Raw genomic sequence first — 24,626 nt, forward strand, 5'->3', positions numbered from 1 at the left:
CCAAAAGGGGGATGTGAAAGGAAATGAAATAAGCTTCAGTGGCAGAGAGATTCCAAAACGAGCCGAGAGATCACTCTGGTGGGCACTCTTACGCACACTTCAGACAACCTTTTTTAGGTTCTAAAGAATTGGGGTAGCTCGTGGTGTATACCTGAAACTATTAAACTACAACCCAGAACCCATGAATCTCGAAGACAGTTGTATAAAAATGTAGCTTATGAGGGGTGACAGTGGGATTGGGAATGCCATAAGGACCAAACTCCACTTTGTCTAGTTTATGGATGGATGTGTAGAAAAGTAGGGGAAGCAAACAAACAGACAAAGGTACCTAGTGTTCTTTTTTACTTCAATTGCTCTTTTTCACTCTAATTATTATTCTTGTTATTTTTGTGTGTGTGCTAATGAAGGTGTCAGGGATTGATTTAGGTGATGAATGTACAACTATGTAATGGTACTGTAAACAATCGAAAGTACAATTTGTTTTGTATGACTGCGTGGTATGTGAATAAATCTCAATAAAATGATGATTATAAAAAAAAAAAAAAAAAAAAAATCCAGATGAAAAGATAGATATCACCATTGTATAATCCCAAACAAAATGCTGGATCTGGCAATGATTATCTGGTAAAAAGCTGATGGGAAACTTGATATTGGATAGATCAGCCTAGCAATATCAAAACCCACTGATAATGTTAACCTCATAGAGAGATAACCAGATGGTATGTGTTTCCTGATGTGATGCAATACTTCACTACCCATGAAGTATTCTTCCCAAAAAATTTAAATTGAAATCTGATCTAGATTTAATTACCATTTTAAAAAAATATATAGGGGACAGAGAAACATATTAAATGACACTTTGGGGGTGCAATCAATCAGCAAAATCCAAACAGGGAAAGACTATGGGACAAATGACCTGGTTTCTTCAATTTATATTTCGCAAGGGGAAAAAGTGGGAACCTATAGATCAGAGTTTTTCAAACTCAACACACTTGACATTGGGCCAGATAATTCTGTGCTGTGGGGGGCTGCCCTATGCACTGTCGGATACTTAGTAACATCCTTGGCCTCTACCTACTAGATGCAAGTAGCATCCTCCTTCCCCAAAATTGTGACAACCAAATATGTCCCCCAACACTGCCAGATGTCTCCTGGGGGGCAAAATCACCACCCCCAGAACCACTGCAAAGGGTTAAAAGAGACAAATCAACTAAATACCATATGTGGGCCTTATCTGGATCTTTATTTGAACAAACCTTCTGTAAAAAAATATTGAACACTGGCTGGAAATTTTAGATGTGATAATGGTATTATGGTTATATTTTTTAAAAAAGAATCTTTATCTTTTAGAGATACATGCTGAAGTATTTATTGATAAAATTATATGATATCTAAGATTTACTTCAGAAGAAGCCAGTGGGGAGAGGGGCATGGATGGAAGTACAGATGAACAGGTAATTATTGAAACTGGCTAATGGATAATGGGAGTTTACTATTGTGCCTACTATTGTATATTTTGAAATTTTCTATAATAAAATATTTTTAAAACAAAAAAAAAAAAAAAAAAAAAAAAAACCTATAGAAAGAACTCCAATACCCCCCCCCAAAATCCACATCCACCAATTTTAATATTTTGCCACATTTGCTGTATCATTCTTTCTAGTGAATCTATCAATTCATCCATCTGTTATCTATTTATTTACTGAATATTTGAGAGTAAATTTATATATCATGCTCCTTGAACATTCAATTTTTCTGTGTACATTTCCTAAAAACAAGGATATTTATTTATGTAACATTTATCAAGTTCAAGAAATTTAACATTGATATAAAGCTTACAATCTGTTTGGTTTTGCTAAAGCTGACGAAATGCAGTATACCAGAAATGGACTGGCTTTTAACAGTGGGGATTTATTAGCTTACAAATTTACAGTTCTAAGGCCGTGAAAATGTCCAAATTAAGGCATCAGCAGCACGATACCTTCTCCAAAGACCAGTTACCGGTGAGCTTGGGCTCCTCTGTTAGATAGCAAGGCACATGGCGATGCCTGCTGGTCCTTCTCTCCTGAGTTTCATTGCTTTAGCTTCTGGCTTTTCCATCTGTGGCTTTTTCTCTAAACTTCTCTGGGGCTTTTTCTGTGATCTTCTCTCTTAATTTCATCTCTTCTCTTCAGTATGTGTTTTATCCTCTCATAAAGTACTCTAGTAAGTGGATTAAGACCCACCTTGTAGGAGGTGGTCACATCTCAATTGAAATAACCCGATCAAAAGGTCTCACCCACAGTAGGTCTGCACCCACAGGAATGGATTAAAAGAACATGGCCTTTTATAGGGTACATAACAGCTTCCAGACTACCACACAGTCTAATTCCAATTTTCTGATATGTTCCAATAATGTCCTTTTTGAGCTTTTTAAAGTGTTTTTTTATTAGAGAAGTTGTAGGTTTACAGAAAAATCATGCAGAAAATACAGAGTTGCATTATTGTTATTAATGCTTTGCATTAGTGTGGTAACTTTATTAAAATTGATAAAAGTATAGGATTGTCATTGAACTGTTAAATATAATTCATAGTTTACATTAGTGTTCTCTGTGTTGTATAGTCCTATGGTATTTGTTGTTTTTTTTTTTTAACTTTTGTTCTAGTAACATATTTACAACCTAAAGTTTCCCTGTTTAGCCACATTCAAATATATAATTCAGTAGTATTAATTACATTCACAGTGTTGGAGTCTTTTCTCCTCCATTATTAGATCCAGCTTAGGATCATGTATTGTACTTAATTGTCTTTGTCTCTTTAGTTGCTCTTCTTCTTTTAACTGTGGAAATATATATATTCAACATAATTTTCCCATGGCAACCACTCCCAAGCATATCATTCAGTGGAATTAATCACTTTCACAATGTTGTACTACCCTCATCACCAGTTTTCCCATCACCCCAAACAGAAACCCTTTACCTACTATGCATTAATGACTCCCCATTCCCCCTTCCCTCTACCCCTGGTAACCTGTAAACTGGTAACCTGGTAACCCCCTAGCAACCCCTGGTATCCTAAGTATTCTATTTTCCTTCTCTGAGTTTACATATTCTAGCTATTTCATATAAGTGGTATCAGACAATATTTGTTCTTTTCAGCCATGCTTTTTTCACTCAACATGATGACTTCACTGTCCATCCATGTAATATCATGTATCAGAACTTCATTCCTTTTAATGGCTGAATACTATTACGTTGTATGTATATACTACATTTTGTTTATCCGTTTATCTGCTGATGGACATTTGGGTTGCATCTATCTTATGGCTATTGTGAATGCTGCTGCTATAAACATTGGTGTACAAATATCTGTCCAAGTTCCTGCTTTCAGTTCTTTGGGTTATATATCTAGAAGTCAGATTGCCAAATCATCTGGTAATTCTATACTTAATTTTCAGAGGAACTGCCACACTGTTTCCCATAGTGGGGCACCATTTTACATTCCCTCCAATAGTACAAAAGGGTTCCTATTTCTTTGCATCCTTGTCAGCACTTGTTATTTTCTGTGTTTTTAATAACAGCCATTCTAGTGGATATGATGTGGTATCTTGTGGTTTTGATTTGCATTTCTCTAAGGGCTAATGAACATCTTTTCATGTGCATATAGGCCATTTGTATATCTTCTTTGGAGAAATGCCTATTGAATTTCTTTGCCCATTTTTAAATTGCCTTGTTTGTCTTTTTGTTGTTGAGTTGTAGAAGTTCTTTATTCTTCTGGATATTAAACCCTTTTTAGATATATGGTTTCCAAATATTTTCTCCCATTCTGTTGGTTATCTTTTTATTCTCCTGATAATGTCCTTTGAACAAAATTTTAAAATTCTGGTGAAATCTCATTTATCTATATATTCTTTTGTTGCTTGTGCTTTTGATATAAAGTCTAGGTTTCCATTGCCTAATTCAAGATTCTGAAGATATTTACATAAGTTTTTTTCTAAGAGTTTTATAGTTTTAGCTTTTATATTTAGGTTGTTGATCCATATTGAGTTCATGATATGAGGTAGGGATACACTTCCATTCTTCTGCATGTGGGTATTCCATTTTTCCAGCAACATTTGTTGAAGAAATTGTTATTTAGCCATTGATTAGATTTGGCAGCCTTGTCAAAAATAAAAAACCACACTTGTGGGTTTATTTCTGTGCTTTCAATTTGATTCCATTGGTCTAATGTCTCTCTTTTTGCCAGTACCATGCTGTTTTGATTACCATAGCTTTATAATACATTTGAAATTGAAAAATATGAGTTCTCTAATTTTGTTCTTCTTTTTCAAGATGGTTTTGGCTATTTGGGGTCCCTTGCCCTTCCATATGAATTTGATGATTAGCTTTCCCATTTCTTCAAGGAAGGCTGTTGGAATTTTTATTGGGATTGTTTTAAACCCATAGATCACTTTCTTGTACTATTGACATCTTAATGGCATTAAATCTTCCTCTCCATGAGCAAAGAATATCTTTCTATTTATTTAGGTCTTTAATTTCTTTCAGTAATGATTTCTAGTTTTCTGGGTACAAGTCCTTTAAATCCTTGGTTAAATTTATTCCTAGATATTTAATCTTTCAGTCACTGTTGTAAGGCTTATGAGCTTTTAATGAATTGGCCCCACCTAGTCAAGAACAAAGACCAACAAAGTAAACACTCCCAGAGAGGAGGGCAGGAGACCTCCACCCTGGTGAAGATCTAGTCCCATGGAAATGGAAAGCAGGAGGTAAAAAATGTTCCCCCCTTGCATACATGCATGTTCACATCCATTTAATTTTTTTAATTTCAATTAATAATTCATTGTAACCCTATGATACACATTAGGTACTTTGCTAGTACTTTCAAGTGCATTCTTGTTTAATCCTCATAATAACCCATAAGGTAATTATAAGATACTTTTAACCCTTTAGAAGTAAATACTATTGTTTCTATTTTGCCTAATGAAAGAGCTGCCTCTTAAATCAGAGCTCTATTAATATATTATGGGCACAATACATGCCACTGTGTATGTTACATGTGAATTGAATTATACTTTGCCTATACTACATGTGCTCATAGTTCATGTGAAGAGTGGGACAGAGGTTTTCTCAATTCCTGGTTAAAATACTTATATTCTGAATAGGCAGCGGCATGGTGATAATAATTTTCCCTCATTCTTTGTGTGATAGGTTACTTTGGTGCAACTGGGAAGCATCTGTTTTTCCCTTCTCCATCTCTGGAATAAACTTGGAAGATGGCAGGGAGAATTGGGGAAGTTGCAGCTCAGTCCTGCAGCTCTTGTGGAGGCTGGCTCTGTTTAGTCTAGAGCAGTGGTGGAATAGAGACCAGGCTTTGTCCCCTTCCATAATTCTGAGACTCTGTGATCTTTTTTTTACCTCTTAAGGTGATTCTGACGCACACCAAAGTTTGAGAACTGCTGGTCAAGAGCATTCCTGACCCATGCGAATCTTCCTCAAAATCAGACCCACTCTAAATACCTGCGTCAATCACTTTCAACTCTTGGGGGTTTCTTATATCACTCCTTCATTCAACCTCACCTTTATTCCAATGTCCAGAGGTCCCCTATTGCCAATTCCTGAGCCTTTGGGGTGTTATGTTTGCAAGTCAAGTGGCATTACAGCTCCAATCCTAGTTTAGGATTCCACTTTCTGAGGTCAGATCCATTGTACATATTCGTCCACTTACTGGCTTCCAGAATTTTGTTGCTATTGTCACCTAGTCTTTTTGCCCTTGTAGGATTATGTCTTTTTTTAATTTGTTTTTTAATCTCTTTCCTGTCATTTTAGTGTGGTTTCAAGAGGAAATCTGCCATCTTTAATCAGTGTCATATATCATTTAATTCTTAAATCAACCCTCATTTTTTTATGGGGACACTGAAAATGAAGATGAAGATGAGGACACTGAAGCTCAAAAAGGTTGAGTGAGGTGCCTAAGTTGCTAATAAAATGGTGCAACTAGGATTTGCAGCTAAACTCCACAGTGAGATTCTTAACCAGGCTGCCCTTTGTCCTCACATTAAACCAGAAACTAAAGAAGAAAGATCATCACCGAGAGAAAACATCATAGACTACCAGTGTGGACAATGGTGCCCAGGGTGTCTAACTAGGAAATCAGCAAATAATGTTAGATTCCATTAATATGATGGCATTGTTTTATAAAATATGAATTACAAATTGCTCATGAATAATAAATTGTATCAACTATTTCTCTGAACCAAAGGCCTTCTGGGAGAACTTTCTGCACCTTTCGTTTCAGAACAACTAAAATGACATCGTTTCCAGAACATTTTGATTTGTTCTGAGCATCTGAAAAAACAAAAAAATTATGCACAGCCAAGGGCTTTCTTGTAGTGTAGATGCTTTCAGACAATAGTCACAAAGGCCAAGGAGAGGTTCATTGTAATCAAAAGTGCCCTTAGTTTGTTGCTATTTCCTGAAATAATCTGAAACTAATGTAACTAAGCAACCCACTTCCTGTTCATTGAGTTACAAGCCACCTAAAATCATGACAAACCACTTTTATTTTATTAGAGAAAACATTTCCATTTAAATTCAGAATCCTGTGCTAACACTTTTAGTGGGTTCTGAATACGATTTCTTTCCTGCCTTGAGCTGAACAATGTACCCTTGGCAGCACTTTGAGATACTTCTAGGTCCATTCTTAGTAATTCTAGCTACAGGCTTTCAGTAGTAATATAACATGCATCATCTTCAGCATAAGATTTCTTTGGGTTAAGAAATCTGATTGGTATTTTGTGGATCAAAGAAACCAAATCTCATTTCATTCTTGGATGCATTTGAGGAGTTAAAGAATTGTTCTTTAAGGCTTGGATTCTCTTCTGAACCACTTCACTCAGAAGATGGAAAAAAAAGCGTATAAGCATTTTTGCTTGCATCATGAGGACTTCAGATTGTACATAGTACATATGTGTTCGTATGTAACTCTACCCCACTCCACTTTGTACTCTCACCTTTTTCAGACATAATCTATCCTGGATGCTGACTATATGTTATAAACAAGAGTGTTACTTAAAAATTTTATTTCCTCATCTGTCAAGTGGCAATATTGTTTACCTTGGGACAGATGTTTGCTGTGAAAGTGAAATGAAAAAAAACTTTGAGGTGAACAAACTGTATACTTGTACAGTATTGGCTATTCTGATTATCAATTTAATTAAAAGCATCTTGAGCCACGTACGTGGGACCTAACTCCCAGAGGTGTAAATCTCCCTGGCAACTCAGAATATGACTTCCGGGGATGAATCTGGACCCAACATCGTGGGATTGATAACATCTTCTTGACCAAAAGGGGTGATGTGAAATGAAACAAAATAAAGCTTCAGTGGCTGAGAGATTTCAAATGGAGTCAAGAGGTCACTCTAGTGGACATTCTTTCGCACTATATAGGTAACACTTTTTAGGTTTTGATGTGTTGGAATAGTTAGAAGTAAATACCTAAAACTACCAAACTCCAACCCAGTAGCCTTGACTCTTGAAGATGATTGTATAACATAGATTACAAGGGGTGACAGTGTGATTGTGAAAGCCTTGTGGATTGCACTCCCTTTGTCCAGTGTATTGATGGATGAGTAGAAAAATAGGTACAAAAACTAAATGAAAAATAGGGTGGGATGGGTGGAGATTTGGGTGTTCTCTTTTATTTTTATTTTTTATTCTTGTTCTGATTCTTTCTGGTGTAAGGAAAATGTTCGGGGATGGATTGGGGTGATGGATGCATGACTGTGATGGTACTGTGAACAGTTGATTGTGCACCATGGATGATTGTAAGGTGTGTGACTACATCTCAATAAAACTGAATTAAAAAAAAAAAAAAAGCATCTTGTTGTGGAGGGGGGAAAGATCCTGGAATGATATCAAGCTGGAAGTCAGGACCTAGACTCAAGCCCTGGCCTTGTCGGTATGTAGCGAGCTGAGAAACCCTGGGTGGGCCACTTTTCTTCTCAGGTACTTAGATGAGCAATTACATCTCTCCAACATGTCTCTGATTCTTTGAAAACGTGGGTCAATGTTGGGAAAATAGGGGGAAATGGAAGGAGGGAACTTCATAACTCTGGGAACAGATGGGTGGTTTTGTTTTCCTCGCTTGACCTAAGCATCTCAGACAGGATACCTGATTGCTGGGCCCTGGCCAAGGAGTACTAAGCCACCCACTTCCCAGGCCAAGGGAGGTGATGACTCGGAAATCAGGGAATACTTTTCTCTGGGCTGAAAGCCTGGGACGGGTGGTGTCATCAGAAAGAACCAGGAACTTAACTGTCTCCAGCAATTTCTGTTTACAGTCTGCAGACACGTTCTTTCCATAAAGTTTTTAAGCAAAGCCAAGGAGAGACTCTGCAGCTTCTGTCTGGATCATTTTTATGTGCATGTCTCCTCCAATGTCCCAGATCTCTAGCATGTCCCAAAGAGGGTCCTTTTTCATTATGTTATGAATTGATGTCATGATTTCCTCTAGAAAATCTCTAAAATCATCCTCAGGATTCCATTCTTGCCTTTTCTTAATAATTTTAACATGGAACCCTGCCAGTCCCTGACATTGTCATCAGAAATCGCTGAATTTGTTATCTTCATCAGGATTAATTTGTTTCCCGATGCCCCTTCCTCAATTTTGCCTGCATCTCCTCATTTCTCAGATTCTCCCCCCTTCCTCATCAAGAAAGGTACTTGAGCTTGGCACGGGAGGGGAGCTGTTTTCCAAATCTTAGATATGTAACTACCTCGTAAAAGGGGAATTACCTGGGGAATTACTCTTATGTCTGTCTGTATTTATTTTTATATACTAAATTTGGTATGCAATGTCTAATTTTTAATATCTACTAAAATTCAGGGTTTTTTTTTTTTAAATACTGTCATTATCTGTCTTTTCAATGACCACTAAGTGTTAAAGGACATCCTGTATGTATTTTTAAAGTATGTATCTTTTCCTTATCATGAATTTTATCCATTATAAGACTTTTTCCTCCAGAATCTCAAAGGAAAATAAAATTTCGAATGCAAAGTTTCATTATATGATATATCTCAGAGGTTTTGTACATGTAAATTTATCCAGAAATTTTTTTATAAACACTCTTGAATATATCAGTCTGCTTTTCCTCTATAATTAACATGACTTTACACATGTTTGCCATCATTGGATGGAGGACTCGATGAGCCCTTGGATCGTCCTTGCTGCTTCACATTGTGGGGTCTGGGATCCTAGACGTATATCTTATGGATGTTTGAGCTGTTGCTCACCATGGCCTGGAAGGTGCTTGATTCCGGGAGGTGCTTAATCAGTGCTCAGGAGTGTGATACAGGACATTACCTAGTGGCCTGAGGGATATGGTCATATGGCTTCTGCAAAATCAAAGATTTACTCTATTTTTAGCAACATTGGAATTCCCTGTGGGGCGAGGACTTGGGTTTCAAGTTCTGACTTAGTATTTGTTGCAACTTGCATTGTAGGATAAAGCACCAGGCACAAGTCAAGAGTCCTGTGATCTAGTTGTGGCTGTGACCACCTGGTGGCCCCCAGTGTGACCTTGACAACAAGTTTCCTTTAATGTAGAATGAGACACTGAATGGCCTCGAGGCCCTTTCTGGTTTGAAAACCCCCTGGTTCTCTGCTCTGCAGGGTGGTGTGTGCTGCGGAGGTATCTACCAACATGAAGCCACATGATTCCAGATCATCTGAAGGGCTGTGCTTTGAGCCTGTGAACCTCTTTTCTCACATGACACCTGTTCTGTTGCTCCTTAAGGTGCAAGATAACTCCTTGGAGAGAATTGCAGTAAGTAATCACGAGACAGCCGCTCCCACCAGCTCTGTGCTCTCTGCATTTCAGATGCCTGGGATAGGCGAGCCCCAAGATCCCTGTGGCACCGAGGAATCCAAGGAGAACTCAGAAAGTCCCAAACAGGGCAGCAGTAAAATGAAGCTCAAGAGTCGTCTATCAGGTAAGTGGTTGCTCTCCGCCTGATGTAGCCTGCCCAAAAACAAGCCTCCAGCCTCAGAAGTGGGCAGATAAAGCCATCAACAGGGTTAGCTCTTGCTTTCCTTAAAATCTCTGAACAGGTTTTCACTTAGACAGTGCATGCCCGGGGCATGACAATTGCGTTCAGCGTGGCTGCCCATGTGAATACTTTTATTCCAGGCAAATGTCAACATCTCTGTTTGTCTCCACTTCAACTTAAATCTCCTGTGTGTTTGGTTCATTATTTCAATAGGACTTCGGGCGGCCCTTTCACTGTGGAATATTTCTGATGGCCTCTCTCTCCAGCAAAACCTCCTCTCCCCCAAACTCTTGGTCCACAGGAACAGATGGCAGAAGAGCCATTTAATACCAAATCTGCATCTCAACTAAGCAGGGAATAAAATGGTTTGGAGTACCAGATTTTAAAACAAATAGATTATGTATCTCCTGGGCATTATCCTTCTAGCAACCGCCCCGAGAAAATCGATGTTGAAAGCAGGGGCCAGGCACAGGGTGCAGCTTGACTTTCAGGGAACCCCAGGCACTTTTGCTTCATGGGGCCCTCCCTCCATTATTTATTTATTTATTACAAGCAAATAAATTAAATTGTATTTTCTACTGCATTGGTGTAAAGGTACAGGCTGGATTCATTACTGTGTAGTCGTTGTTATGATGTTCATTTTTTCTTCTGACTTTAGAAGAAATTAAAATTAAAACATTTCTGCAGGGTCCCAACACCCTGTCTACTGGGCCCTGGATCTCCCTGCGTGACCGACATCTGGGAAAGTCTTGCAAGAAAAGTCTGGCAGAGCCAGCTTTAAACCTCAGCTCTTGTATTACTGTGTGACCTTGGGCTACATATTTCACCTCCTGAACTTGGGCTCCCTCATCTGAAAAAAAAAAGGGGATGATCATCACAACTTAGAAAGGTTGAGCAGATTTTTTTTTTTTGAAACGCACATAAATGCGCCCAGCATAGTGTGTGGTGTGTTCACAGCCAGTAAATGTCAGCTCTCCTCCCCTGCCAGCCAGATCAGTGCAGGGGGTGGTATCTGTGGGTGGGACCAAGAACTTCTCCCTCCCCCTTGGCCCCACCCCCCACGCAGCTGATTCTCAGGTACATCCGCAGGTGGAGGACTTTATATATAATCCATCATTTGAAGAAACCTGAGTAATGACATGAATGATTCTTTTGTATTTGTAACTCAGAATAATTAGGCAGTGTTCCTCTGCACGGGTGTTAGAATGTGGGTTTGTGACAGAAAGGAATGGTGATGCCCGGAGGCAATGAGCAGCCTGGGGGAGACACCCAGGGAAGTTCCTCACACAGAGAGAAAGATCAGCTCCTCTTGAGCCCTGCGGAATGACCACTAAGGGGGATAAATTTAAATCCCATATTGTTTGGGGTGAGGCGTCACAGGGGCGTAGAGGAGATCTTTGGGTCGGCTGTCTCGGAGAGAGTTGATCAACACTTTATAAATGGGTTCCTGGGGAAGTTCACAGAACTCTGAGGAGATGCAGAGACCTTTGGAACCAGTGTGGCCACATTCCTCATTTTATGGATGAGCAGAGAAAAGTTAAGGGAATCCCAAAGTTCACTCACTCAGAGTGCCAGGCAGAGTTCTTCCTTCCTGTCCCTCTGCTGCCCGCGAATCTCAGAGAGAATTCTGTGTCCCAGCCTGGGATACAGATGTGGAGAGGAAGATGTAAGGAAGACCTTCGGATGCGTGATTCTCTAGCCCTGTTCACACTGTAAATTTGGAACGAGCAGCACACTGTGCTGAGCAGTAAATCCAGGGATGTCCACTGTTTGCCAGAAATGGATGCTGCCTTCTCCTCCCATACCCTTCCCAGACATCCAGGGTTGTAAGAAGGAAATGTAGAATCGTGGAAGAAGCCCACATGTAAGATCAGGTGGCACCATGTTCAGTTCCCAGCTGGGCCATCCTGGCTGTGTGACCTCAGGCAAGTTAAAACCTCTCTGGATCCCCACTTTGTCATGTGTAAAATGAGGGTTATAATGTGCATTTATTCCACAAATAAATGTGAGTGCCTACTAAGTGGTGGTCCCCGTTGAGAGGATGGAGTTGAGAGACTGTGTATGGTACTGCCATTCTCGAACGTGGCACCAGTACACCCTCACCTTGTGGTAGCTTCTACTGCTATCCCCATTGTTGTCGTTAGTATTATTTTCATCACCATCATTTTCATTATTTTTGTTCTCTTTTGCTCTTAAGAGGGGAAGAGGCTTGAATGGGTTTGGGCAGGAAGGGCTTCTCCTCAAGAGCTCGTCACCCTAGTGGGGGGGTAACGCACATGTGTGTGGAATGACGGTGAAGAGAAGGCACACATGAGAGGTACAAAGGCTGGAAGTCTCTCTGGGTTGTGGCACTCAAGACTAAAGGAGGGCTGGGACCTGGGCAGGATTTGGCAGAACAGAAGAGGAAGAGAACAGTGGTCTGAACTTAGAGAAAATAAATGAACAATGTGAAGGACAGTAGATTTGAAAAATAAGAATTGGTTAACATGTTTGTCAATTGGTTTTCCTCTTCAGCCATCTGAGAAAGTCAATATAATCCAATGGTAAATGTGATAAAATCTGGCAGAACTTGTCAGTGAGATTAGGGTAAAGGATGTAGCCAAATCTTGTGGTGGGGGATGATTGCTCAAAGTTGGGTAAAACCTCAAATGATCCTTAGATGCACTCCAATTTTGGAAAGGAGGCAGGAGAAAGACAAATCCTCTCCTTTGAGAATGTCAGGAGAGAGCAAGGAATTCATGTAACAGGATAGTGGGAGGAAAAAAAAAACTAAAATGGTGATTTGGAGAAAAATTAGAAAGGCTTAAGGAATTGGGTCTTCATTTAGTGCTGTGCAACAGGATCAGTCTAAGGACACTTGATGCAGGAGATTTTAATGTGATCAGACCCTAATTTATCTATCCAGCAAATTAGGGTATTTAATATTTTCTTAAAGGGAGTCACTCTGGTATTCACTTATCAGTGTATTATCTAGAGACCCTACCGTTTGTGGTTTCTCATCTGCTGTTGATAGTACAGAAGGAATCTTCTTCTAACGAGTCTTTTTCAGATGAGTAGGCATGCCAAGAGAGATTAATCTGCTCATGAATGATTACATCATGAATTATTAAAGAGGCTCTTTAAAGAGGGCTTGCAGCCATTTCCACTAAGGTTTTGTTCAGTCTGGCTCCAAAATGACTCAAGTATCACTGCCTGTCTTTCATGAAACATTGTTACCATATTCTCACCTGGAGTTTTACTTATTTCATACCTCCCTTTGTGCCAGCAGGCTTCCCTTTCACTTTTGGTATCTTTGATTTTATGATGTTTAATGCCTTAGGGTAGTGATCTTAAATGAAATTTCTCCTTGGCTGCCAGGGAATTTCAGATGTTTGAAAACCTGTATCACAAAGTTAATACTTGGCTTTTTGAAAAACCAAGTCTTTAGTGATGTCCATTATAATGTAATTATTTCAACATTATTCTACCTTTTAATCATTATTAAAAACTCACCAATATATGATTTTTTAAAAAGTACAAAAGCATCTGTAGTATTCCATTGAGAACTTTCTGAGACATTTTTACGTAATGTGCTGGTTTGAATGTATTATGTTCCCCAGAAAAAGCCATATTCTTTGATGCAATCTTGTGGGGCAGACATAATAGTGGGGATTAAGTTGGAACGTTTGGATTAGGTTGTTTGCATGGAGATGCGCCCCACACAACTGTAGATGATAACTGATGGGAGATTTCCATGGAGGCGTGGCCCCACCCATTTAGGGTGGGCCTTGATCAGTGGAGCCATATAAATGAGCTGACAAACAGAAGGAACTCAGTGCAGCTGTGAGTGATGTTTTGAAGAGGAGCAAGCTTGCTAGAGAGGAACGTCCTGGGAGAAAGCCATTTTGAAACCAGAACTTTGGAGCAGACGCCAGCCACGTGCCTTCCCAGCTAACAGAGGTTTTCTGGATGCCATTGGCCATCCTCCAGTGAAGGTACCCGATTACTGTTGTGTTACCTTGGACACTTTATGGCTGTAAGACTGTAACTGTGTAACCAAATAAACCCCCTTTTGTAAAAGCCAATCCATCTCTGGTGTTTTGCATTCCGCAGCATTAGCAAACTAGAACAGGTAAATTGGAATTTTAGGTCATCAAATGAAACATTAAATAGTCGAAGAGAACTTGATATTCCAAAAGAAAATTTTATGTGTGCGTGTATCGCACAGACATGCGCACACATACACGTATATACATATATATTCTGTGTAATGTAAACGTTGTAATGTGATTATAGCTATATTCATATGTAATTGATCCATCTTTTAAGATTAAATTCCTTAAAGTAACTTATTTTAAATTAGCATATATATTAAGGTATTTTTAAAAATCACAACTACTAGAAACATTTCTTAAAGGGTCACAAAAGTACTAACTATAAAGAAAAAATAGATACTACATTAAAATAAGAAACTTTTGTTCATCAAAAAATGCCATTAAGAGAGTGAAAGGCACAGAGTGAGAAAAGATATTTACACTTCCCAGACCCTACAAAGGATTTATATCCAAGATGTATTAAAAATAAAAAGTTAAATCTGCTATAAATCAACAAGAAAAATCCAGAACCCCAATAAAAGAACAGACAAAAGTCTTGAACAGGAACTTTACAAAAGAGGATAGCCAAACAACAAATGAACATATGAAAAGAAGTTCAATCTCATGAGTTATCAAGGAAATGCAAATTAAGACCACAGTGAGCTACCATCACATACCTTCCAGAATGACTAAAATTAAAAAGACTGACCCTACCAAGTGTGAGAGATGTGAAGAAACTAGAACTCAGGCTTGCTGGTGGGATAACATGGGTAAGACTGAACACGTGCCTGTGACCCAGCAACCCCTCTCCTGGGTACACACACAAATGAAATGACATGTGCAAAGGAAATGTACAAGCATGTTCAGTAACAGGATATTCTAGATCAGGGGTCAACAAACTATGGCCCACAGATGTTTTTGTTAATCCACAAGCAACAAAAAATGGTTTCTACATTTTTAATAGGTTGTTAGGAAAAAAAAAGAGAGAGAGGGAAAAGCGAGTGACACAGACCATTTGTGGCCTGAAAGCTCTAAAACATTTACTCTCTGGCCTTTACAAAAATGTTTGCTGACCCTTGTTCTAGATCAAAAATTGGAAGCTATCCATATGTCCATCAACAACAGAATGGGTAAAGGAATTGTAGTATGTTTACACAATGAAGTTTTATACAGAAATGGGAAGGAACAAACAAACTACTGCTGCGTGCAACGACTTGGTTGAATTTCACTAACATAAATGCTAAGGACAAGAAGCCAGTCACACAAAAGTACATATCGTATGAGTTCATTTATATAAAGTTTGAAAACAGGCAAAATTACACTATGATGTTAGATGCCAGAACGGTTACCTTTGGGTGAGGAGTGGTTAGTGGCAGCAAGGGAGCTTGTGGGGTTCTGATAATATTCTATTTCTTGATCTGGTTGATGGTTACTAGTACATTCACTTTGTGAAATTTCATTCAGATGTATGTACACATTTCTGAAGTTGTTATGCTTTAACATAAAGTAATTATACATGAGAAAAAAAGGATCTGCCCCAATGATAGAACTACACCAACCCCGAGTGCCTTTTCTTCATCCCTAGAAAACCGTCTACTGATAGCATTGTCACTATTGTTTATTGCATTATCAACCTCAGCTACGTGTTACTTAGATCAAGCATGCACATGGCCCCTTGTCCAATCAGGACATTCAAAAAACTGCATTTTCTTTATAGTCTGGCATTAATGTCCTCAACCTGCAGGAGACCTTGGTGGTTGAGCTTGGAGAGCTCAGTGCTTTGAGCATGTTCGTCACCATTAACGCAGATGTAAATGTTAAGAGTTTATGACTACATGTGCTTGTAAGATTCCTTTCAAACCATCAAAAGCCATGTTGTTGTTTTTTTCCCTTTGTCTTCAAGGGGGTATACCCCGTTTAGAATCTGTTGAAGAATATAACGAGCTGATGGTGCGGAACGGGGACCCCAGGGGCAGGATGTTGGAGGTCTCCCGAGATGGCCGAAAGCACTCTCTTCCCCAGCTGCTGGACTCGGCTGGAGCAGCGCAGGTCAGTGCAGCCCCGTGGAGCCTCCTGTTCTTCTCAGCCACAGATGCTTGGGGTTATGGGTTGAATTGTGTCCCCCACAAAGATATGTTGAAGTCCTCACCCCAGTACCCCAGATGAGACCTTATTTGGAAATAGGGTCATTGCAGATGGAATTAGTCCACTTGAGATGAGGTCTTACTAAGTGGGGCAGGCACTTGGTCTCATAGGACTGGCATTCTTGTAAGAAGAAACATGGAGAAACGACAACCATGTGACGATGGAGGCAGAGATTAAAATGCTGTAGCTGTAAGCCAAAGATTGCCAGCAAACCACCAGAAGCTAGGAAGAGATGAGGAAGGATTAGTTAGCCCCTACAGATTTCGGAGGGAACATGGTCCTTCTGAGGGCTTGATTTCAGATTTCTAGGCTTTAGAAATGTGAGAGAAGAAATTTCTGTTGTTGGAAGCCTAGTTTGTGGCACTGTGTTACAGGAGCCCTTGGAAACTAAAACACTTGATTAGGGCAAGAAGGGCATGTTTCCAGCCCCTAGCTCTAGGTTGCTAGGCTTTTCCTTTTTTTTCTTTCAAAGACCGGCAAGAGCTTCCAGGTTCTGAAGAACTTCCCATCCATTTGGGCCAGGACTATTTGGGGTTGGGATGTCTGAGAGAAAGAGGGTAGAGAGTGAAGTCTATCCAGAAAGGCTAGAAGGAAGTCAGCCTAATATTGAAAATAATAGGGAAAAAATCCTTTCTTGGATCCCAACATCTTAATCCCCTTCCTACTGTGTGTTTTGGAACTGAAAATTGCATTCAATTGCCAGGAGACAATGGCGTCTCCCAGTCTGTGGCTGAACCACCATCATTGGTTTAGTGGGAGCATCATGTGTCAGCCTAACAACCGGGTGGGTGGGTGTGGGTGTGTGTGTAAGACAAGGAGGGAGGGTGTGTGTGCCTGTGCCTCACCTGGGTCCTACCTGTCACCCAGTAATGACTCAAACAGCCATGGTCAGCAGGGGCTGCAGAGATGGGTGAAGTAGGGGGTGGTTATGATATTCCAATCCCTGTCCCCATCAGAGTTCTGGGCCCCAAAACCATGCATGGAAGCGCCTCCCAAATTATTTTAGCCTCAATTCAGGAGTAACTAGACAGGTTCAATCTCTGGGGAACTTGTGGAGTGTCCTGTGAGTCCAGAGGGCTGATGACAACTTCTTCCTAGAGCTACATTGAAGCAGAGTTGGAGGAGGAGGGTGTGGCAGCAGTGACACCCACAAGTAACAGAGATTCATAGATGGTAGAGTTCTAAAGGACCTCAGGGCCTCTGGGTCAGGCCTTTACTTTTGGTGTGTTATAGCCATTTTACAGATAGGGAAACTGGATCTCAGGGAGGTTAAGTAATTCGCTCAAGTTGATATGCCAGAATCATATCACGCCTATGATTGATCGTGTGTCATATTGAAGTATTTGTGTTGCTTTTAACACTCTCTACCTGACCAGCGTGACTGTGCACCAGAGACACAGTTTGCAGATCAGGGTGTTTTGTGTTGACTTCACTCAACTCGAGGGGAGTGGCACTAAGAAAAAGCATGGGAAAAAACTTGCCCAGGACACGGTTAAAACTAGTCCCAACCTGTGGCTGGAGACAGGTCTGAGACCCACTCAGACCGATCCAACAAAGTCAGATGGAGATTAAAAAGTCCTGGGAGAGCCATGTGGTCAGGCAGTGTTCTTGTGAACACAGGGAGGGTTTCACCACCATGGCAGCCGTGGACGTCTGATGTTGTGAGGGTGATTTGTTAACTAAGCAGCTGAGGAAACCTGACCATACGTAAACATCAATTTCTAACCAGGCTCTAGAACCAGGAAGCACAGGCTAGAGAAGGAAGTTCTGCAAAAGACTTTTTCCCTTGCAAATTGTCCAGTATCTCTCATCTTTTCTTCTTATTCTCTGCCCTTTTTCTCTCCTCCCAAGATTTCCCATTTTCTCCACCTTGTTCTCTCTCCCTCCACACAAAAGTAGAGTTTCTCCACCTTGTTCTCTCTCCCTCCACACAAAAGTAGAGTTTAGAGGGACACCATCCAACAGAACTTTGTACAATAATGGAAATATTCTGTGTGCATACCATCCAATAAGGTAACCACTAGTGACGTATGTCTGTTGAGCACTTGAAAGTGGCCAGTGAGACTAAGGACTGCATTTTCTATTTTAATTTGAATTAATTTTACTTTAAGTTGAGATAGGCACAGGTGACTACAGCCACCATATTATACGGCATAGGTCTAGAAAGTGTGGGCAGGGGGCCCCTGAGACTTTGAGGGATGAAGGAAGCATGCAGGCCTTTGGTTCTTGCTGGTTTCCAAAGAGGACATGGAGTGAGGTGCTGCTGGAGATTGGTGATCAGAGAAAGTTCTCTTGTAAGTCCAAGCATGAACCTCTGCTCTCTAGAGTTGAAAACCCATGGGCTATGACTGGCCATCTGCATTATGGTTTCAGTAAAAGGGTAGCAACCATGGCAAGCCCACATCATTTTTTTAATGAATCAGTCTGGGAGGCCAACATTAATGGAAGATACTGTGTAAAGCTGCAAAATATAATTGTTCTAAATTGCCAGGAACATAGAAATATCATTGGCAGCGTCTCCTTTCTTCCTTTGAACACAGCATACACACATTAAGGATAAAAATATGTTATGATGTCTCATATTAAACATGAAGTGATTTTTTTTTTGGCTTATGCTGTAATATCTGTTGTCTTTCAAGAAATTTTTTATTCTGAGAAGAATAGCAAACTGCTAGATTGGAGAAATGCATTAGTAATAGGTTAAATGTATCACTTGTTTATTTTGTAAGTAGTGTACCCTGCGTGTGCACGTGTGCATTGTATTGTAGGCAGCGGACAGGAAGAAGAGATTGTGAATGGAGCTGCCATGTGACCAGAAGGAAGGGTGTGGAAAAATATTTATTTTCCAGATGTGAGGGATTAGATCTGAAGCTGTTGCAATTTCTTAGCAAGATATTTTAAGTGGAATAATAGTTGTCTGGGTTTGTGGTTTGAGCTTTATAAAAAACAAGGGCGTGCTGAATTTTTGAATGAGTGATATAAGCTTAAAATGGTGATAGTTTCTAACCATGACTGTGACATGAAGATGGAGATGGGGGTGACTTCCCTAGGAGAACCCAAACACAGATGGTCATCCTCCATCTCTGAGGCCTCTTGGTTTCTGGTTCCTGACTCAATTCCAAAAAGCAAGAAGTAGGATCTGTGGAATGTGGTTGAGGAAAGAGAAACACAAAGTGTCTGAGGTCTCCAAGCAGTTCTTAATGTCAAAGAAGAAGCATGGCAAACTATTGCAGTAGGGCCATTTCTACCCTATTATTTATTATAAGCTTTCTTTAAGCCACCAAGAAAGGGGAAACAGAGAGAAATGACTAGCCAACAAAAAAAGACAACTGAGATTTTCCAGTCTGGCTATAGTTTTATGCCAGGGACCACAGTAGGATAAACGAGAACGTCTCTGACCTTGCCATGTGCTGCTTTTAGGAATACCACATCGTGAAAAAGTCTACCCGCTCCTTGAGCACCACCCAGGTGGAATCTCCCTGGAGACTCATTCGGCCATCAGTTATCTCCATCATTGGGCTATACAAAGAAAAAGGCAAGGTGAGGTCTTTTCTTTAGGCTCTTCTGCCCTCCAGGGTAACGTAAGTGTATTTTTAAAAACCTGGTATTCTTTTTATTGTTGTTGGTTTTACAGGAAATAAAAAGATCAAGGTGTAAAGAGGGATAGATTAAGTTACCTCTGTATGGATTTGAGTGCATTTCCTGGCATCCTGCATTTCCTGCATTCCTGTGGGCCTCAGAGTGTGAAAAAGTCTCACCCTCTTTGCTCTTAGAATAGAAGAAGCCACCAATCCCTGGCTACCATGGCCCAGAAGAGGGTGGAATTAATGCCTCCAAATTTTACCTCTTTTGTAAGAAAAGTAAAACCTGCAGCACCAGGGAAAACCCCCCAGTTATCCTTTTGAATGAATTTCATAGCATTGCCATGATCATGAAAGGAATGAAAAAAAAAATGATGTTCTAAAAACATCAAAATATCCATTTTAACATTATACAAATGGAAAGATGGAAACAAAAGAAGAAAACAAATATTGCACCTGCATAGTAGGAAATGACTGTCAGTAGCTAATTAATTGATCCATATGAAATTGACATTTGGGGAGGTCAATGATTGTCAAATATTGGCAATTTCATGTTTCCACCTAAGACTTTCTCCCTTTAATGTAGTGCATGACTACTGTAATGCAAATAGATCTCAGAAGGGAAATGGGAAAGGAAAGGCAGGCTTAGCTGCAGCTGGTTGATTAGCTTAACTCTGAAGCCTGGTTGGAAAGGACACCTTCAGTTAAATACTGGAATGGAAAGCCACCCTCAGTAAAATACAAAACTGTCCACCTGAATCTCCATTTGCTTTGGGGTGCAGGGCCTTGGCTTTAGCATTGCTGGAGGTCGAGACTGCATTCGAGGACAGATGGGGATTTTTGTCAAGACCATTTTCCCAAATGGATCAGCTGCAGAGGATGGAAGACTTAAAGAAGGTAGGAAAAAATGGGTGGCTCTCAGTGAATGATGGTGAGCTTCAATTCCATGAGAATTTGTCCCTGTGCAAGATGTGAAGCGTATAGCACAGCGCTAAGCCATGGGTTTGGTAACTGACACTTACCACATCATGACCTCAGACAATTGATATAACCTGAGCTTCAGTCTCCTCAGTTGTAAACTTAAAATATAATACCTACCTTGAAAGAAGTGAGAGGATTAAATGAGGTAATATACTAAAAGTGGCTTCATATTTTTATTAGGCTCTTTAAGTACCTACCTTGTCTTTTTGATTCATGATGACGAATAAAAATTCTGAGTCTGCAATACATTCTTGCCTCTGGAAGTAGAGGACTTGATCATTAGTATATATTTAATATCTTGCTAAAACTGCTACAATGTAGTTTTATTCCCAAGTGAACATCTATTATATTTTCCACAGAACCTTCTATTTTGCCATAAATATACGGGTCAAATGCTTTTGAATACAGCTTAAAGCAAGGTTGAGGCACCCATTTAGACCTGATAAATTAAAATCTTTAAATGTTTAAATAGCCTTATATTTTATAATTCTTTTAACATTTACAAAGCACTTCACATATTTAAAGTATTTCATTACCCTCATGACATACCTGTCAAGTAGGCATTTTCAGGTGATCATTGTACAAATGAGGAAACCGACAGTCAGAAATGTTAAGTGACTAGAAACTTGTCCCACCCTTAGTAAACAGCATAAGTAGAATTTAAAACCAAGTTTTGTGATCCAAGTTCAGTTCACCTTCTCACCTTATGACTGCTACTTACCTAAATACAAGAAGAGTGGAGAATGCTCTTTCTTGAGCATATCCTGATACTCTAACAGGTCAAACTTTCCTTTATGTACAGACACTGCAGTTGCTTTTAATAAAGAGAAAATCTTTTTAAGCCATAGGTAATGGGCATATCCCAACCAGGTAGACCTTTATATAGTAATACACCATCCTACATCATTTAAGGGATTTTCATAAATGGAGTACCTGTATATATTTGTGATGAAACATTTGTCTGGATGAAGACTCCATACTTATATTTATAAAGCAAAATTACCACCAAGTTCTGAACATATTTTAAATAACATTCACCAAATCATGACTCCTGATTTTTTTTTAACATTTCCTTCATGAAAAGATAGAATCAGAATTTTTCTAGTTACCTTCAAAAATGCTGTCAGAGTTCAGTTCCGTTGGCCCAAACTATAGACAGTAATGTGTTAAACTGGCTTATTTTATTTTTTTAAAGAGTGAACTCGAGTCCCTTTTTTTAGGCAGAGGGAATTATAGAAACCTGTATGTTGGTGATAAGATGGAACCACGCTTACTGCTCCCAGGGCAGAACATTTGTTTTGTCTCTCTCAGAGGTAGGATTGACTCCCAGGTGGTGTTTGTGTCTAGTTTCAGAACAATGTAAAATTCAAGCAGAGCATGTTTATAATGGATGTGCCGTGTGTTCACTTGATTGAAATTCATCCTGCACTGCTGGGAGAACAGAGCAACATGGAGATAAAAATCAATAGTTAGGAAAGATGAATAGCTCTCGATTCTCCTAAGTCCTGTTTTATCATATGTGTTCATTTCTAAGAAATGCATGTCAACAGAATGGATTTTCAACCTGTTAAATGATTCTGTCCCAAAACAATCTTGTATAAACTTTTAAGAGCCTGAGGAATCATTTGAACATTTCTATCCTTTCCCATGTGGAAATAAATAAGCCAAAAAGCATAAACTTCCTCACGTCATTGAGTAATTGTTTATGCTGGCTGATTTTTAAACAGAGATTATTTCATTTATTTTACTACTTCTGTAATTGCATTAAAGAGATGTCATATAGCAAATACCTGGTACATTTTTGTAATTCATCTACAGGATTCCTTTAATCAAATACACAAAGTGCTCCTGAGATTGGCTGTCTATGAGAGGGAAAAAAAGGTTCTTATGCTGCTTTGTTATAGGTGTAGGAAGTCTCTCTTCTGTACTGAACTACTGTGCAAAATTCATGTTCTTCTCTTTGGGACATCTCTGTAGTGTTTCTGATTAACTGTTTTCCAAAACACAGACTTTGTCATCAGAGTACAAACCATAAATGAGCTCTGATAAATCAACAAGATGTTCAAGTTCTTTTATATTCCCAGTGGATGCCATCAACAGTTTGAGAAATGACCTGACTCTGCCTTCTTAGAGCTGAAGATGAGTCCAGGATAGTATAAGAGAGAGAGCGCGTGCACAGTTTTACACTACCCTACCAGGGTCTCTTAGGTAGAAGCGTATAGTAACTTGCCAGCTTTATGGCTGAGTACCAGGTACAGCATCAACGTGAAGAGGCTTCTGGACTGTTTTTGGAGGCAGGGCTGCCACTCCTCAGCAATCTCTCTGCAAGTGTTTTGTCTCTTTGAAACCCTTTTTTTTTACATCGCGGTGATTTCCAGGCTTGGGTAGCCTGTCCTTCTGCAAATATAGGAGTGGCTTCTAGAATGTCGGGTGTGTTCATGCTTTGTTCGTTGCCAGTGGGTTTGAGTTTTAAAGAATGACTATGAAGAAAGCCTTGGCTCTCGGTTTTTGTACTTTGATCTCCAAGTGTAGGACATCTAGTGTCAAAGTTGGCAATGGCTAACGAATGAGATCTTGATGCTTCCCATACTTGTTTTAATTAAAAATTGAAATATGAAATTGCGGCTAAAGATATGCTGACCAAGCAGTGCTAGTACAGTAACTGGTGTTAACGTAATCCTTGTATTTGGTCACAGGAGATGAAATCCTTGATGTAAATGGAATACCAATAAAGGGCTTGACGTTTCAAGAAGCCATTCATACCTTTAAGGTAAAGCATTCTTACTGATCTACCTTCTCCTTTTGTTTTTCTTCATTTCCTTCTGGTTCTTGGTTTGATGAGATATTTTCCACTCTTTGGTAGAACAGTCTGAATGTTTTAGCCCTACTTTCTTCTTGTTTTCTCAGCAAATACGGAGTGGATTATTTGTCTTAACGGTGCGCACAAAGCTACTGAGCCCAAGCCTGACGCCATGCTCGACACCGACGCACATGAGCAGATCCAGCTCCCCAAACTTCAGCGCCAGCGGAGCGGCCTCAGTGGTGGGCTCCGACGAAGGCAGTTCCTCGTCCCTGGGTCGCAAGGCCCCTGGGCCCAAGGACAGGATTGTCATGGAAGTAACACTCAACAAAGGTGATTCTAGCCACTCCTCACTTCCGTTGCAGTCTCTTGAATAACTTGCAATCTTTCTTTTTAATGGCATTTTCTTTTCTTTAAAAAACAGTTTTATTCACATACCATACAGTCTATCCAGAGTCAACAGCGGCTCTTGGTATAAATACAAAGTTGTGTATTCATCACCACTTCAGTTTGAGAACATTTCCATTGCTCCAGAAATAAAAATCCCATATCCCTTGTACTCCCTATTATTGACACTTAGCATTGGTATAGTGCCTTTGTTACACTTGCTGAAAGAATATTACAATATTACTGTTAACTTAGTCCACAGTTTGCATTACTTGCATTTTTTCCCATAGACCACTCCATGATTAACAACTTGTACTAGAGGCTTGTACGTTTTTATAGTTTATGTAAGAAAGTAATCTGGTTGGGGTTATTTTTTTAAATAATTTTTCTAGGAATTGTTCCTTTGGAAGAATCTTCTTTCAGTAATATATAGTGTTCTCTAAACGGACAGTGGGATCAAAAGTAGAGATTTTAGTCATTTTACAAAAGGGAAGGAAAATTAACAGTTGGACAAAGTTCTTTAAACTCTCCCCAAATGTCACAGTGTGTCATACTTGTGTTCACAACATCTCTGCATAGTTTAATTCTTTTAATAATAGTTTAGTAGAATTTTAAAGGTGTTTTAACCAAAGAT

General features: G+C 39.6%; 1 protein-coding gene across 9 annotated transcripts in view; it reads left to right on the forward strand.

The window, feature by feature from the left end:
* Positions 1-24,626, forward strand: part of PDZD2 (PDZ domain containing 2) — a 410,031-nt gene that overhangs the window by 336,823 nt on the left and 48,582 nt on the right. For all 9 annotated transcript variants that reach the window (XM_037798732.1, XM_037798731.1, XM_037798734.1 and 6 more), the window contains 6 exons: positions 9,857-9,968; positions 16,002-16,147; positions 19,664-19,783; positions 20,607-20,721; positions 23,502-23,575; positions 23,713-23,938. In XM_037798732.1, the coding sequence (XP_037654660.1) occupies positions 9,857-9,968; positions 16,002-16,147; positions 19,664-19,783; positions 20,607-20,721; positions 23,502-23,575; positions 23,713-23,938 (793 nt within the window). The remainder of the gene's footprint in view (positions 1-9,856; positions 9,969-16,001; positions 16,148-19,663; positions 19,784-20,606; positions 20,722-23,501; positions 23,576-23,712; positions 23,939-24,626) is intronic.

The sequence above is a fragment of the Choloepus didactylus genome, chromosome 11, assembly GCF_015220235.1.
Source record: "Choloepus didactylus isolate mChoDid1 chromosome 11, mChoDid1.pri, whole genome shotgun sequence".
Lineage (NCBI taxonomy): Eukaryota > Metazoa > Chordata > Mammalia > Pilosa > Megalonychidae > Choloepus > Choloepus didactylus.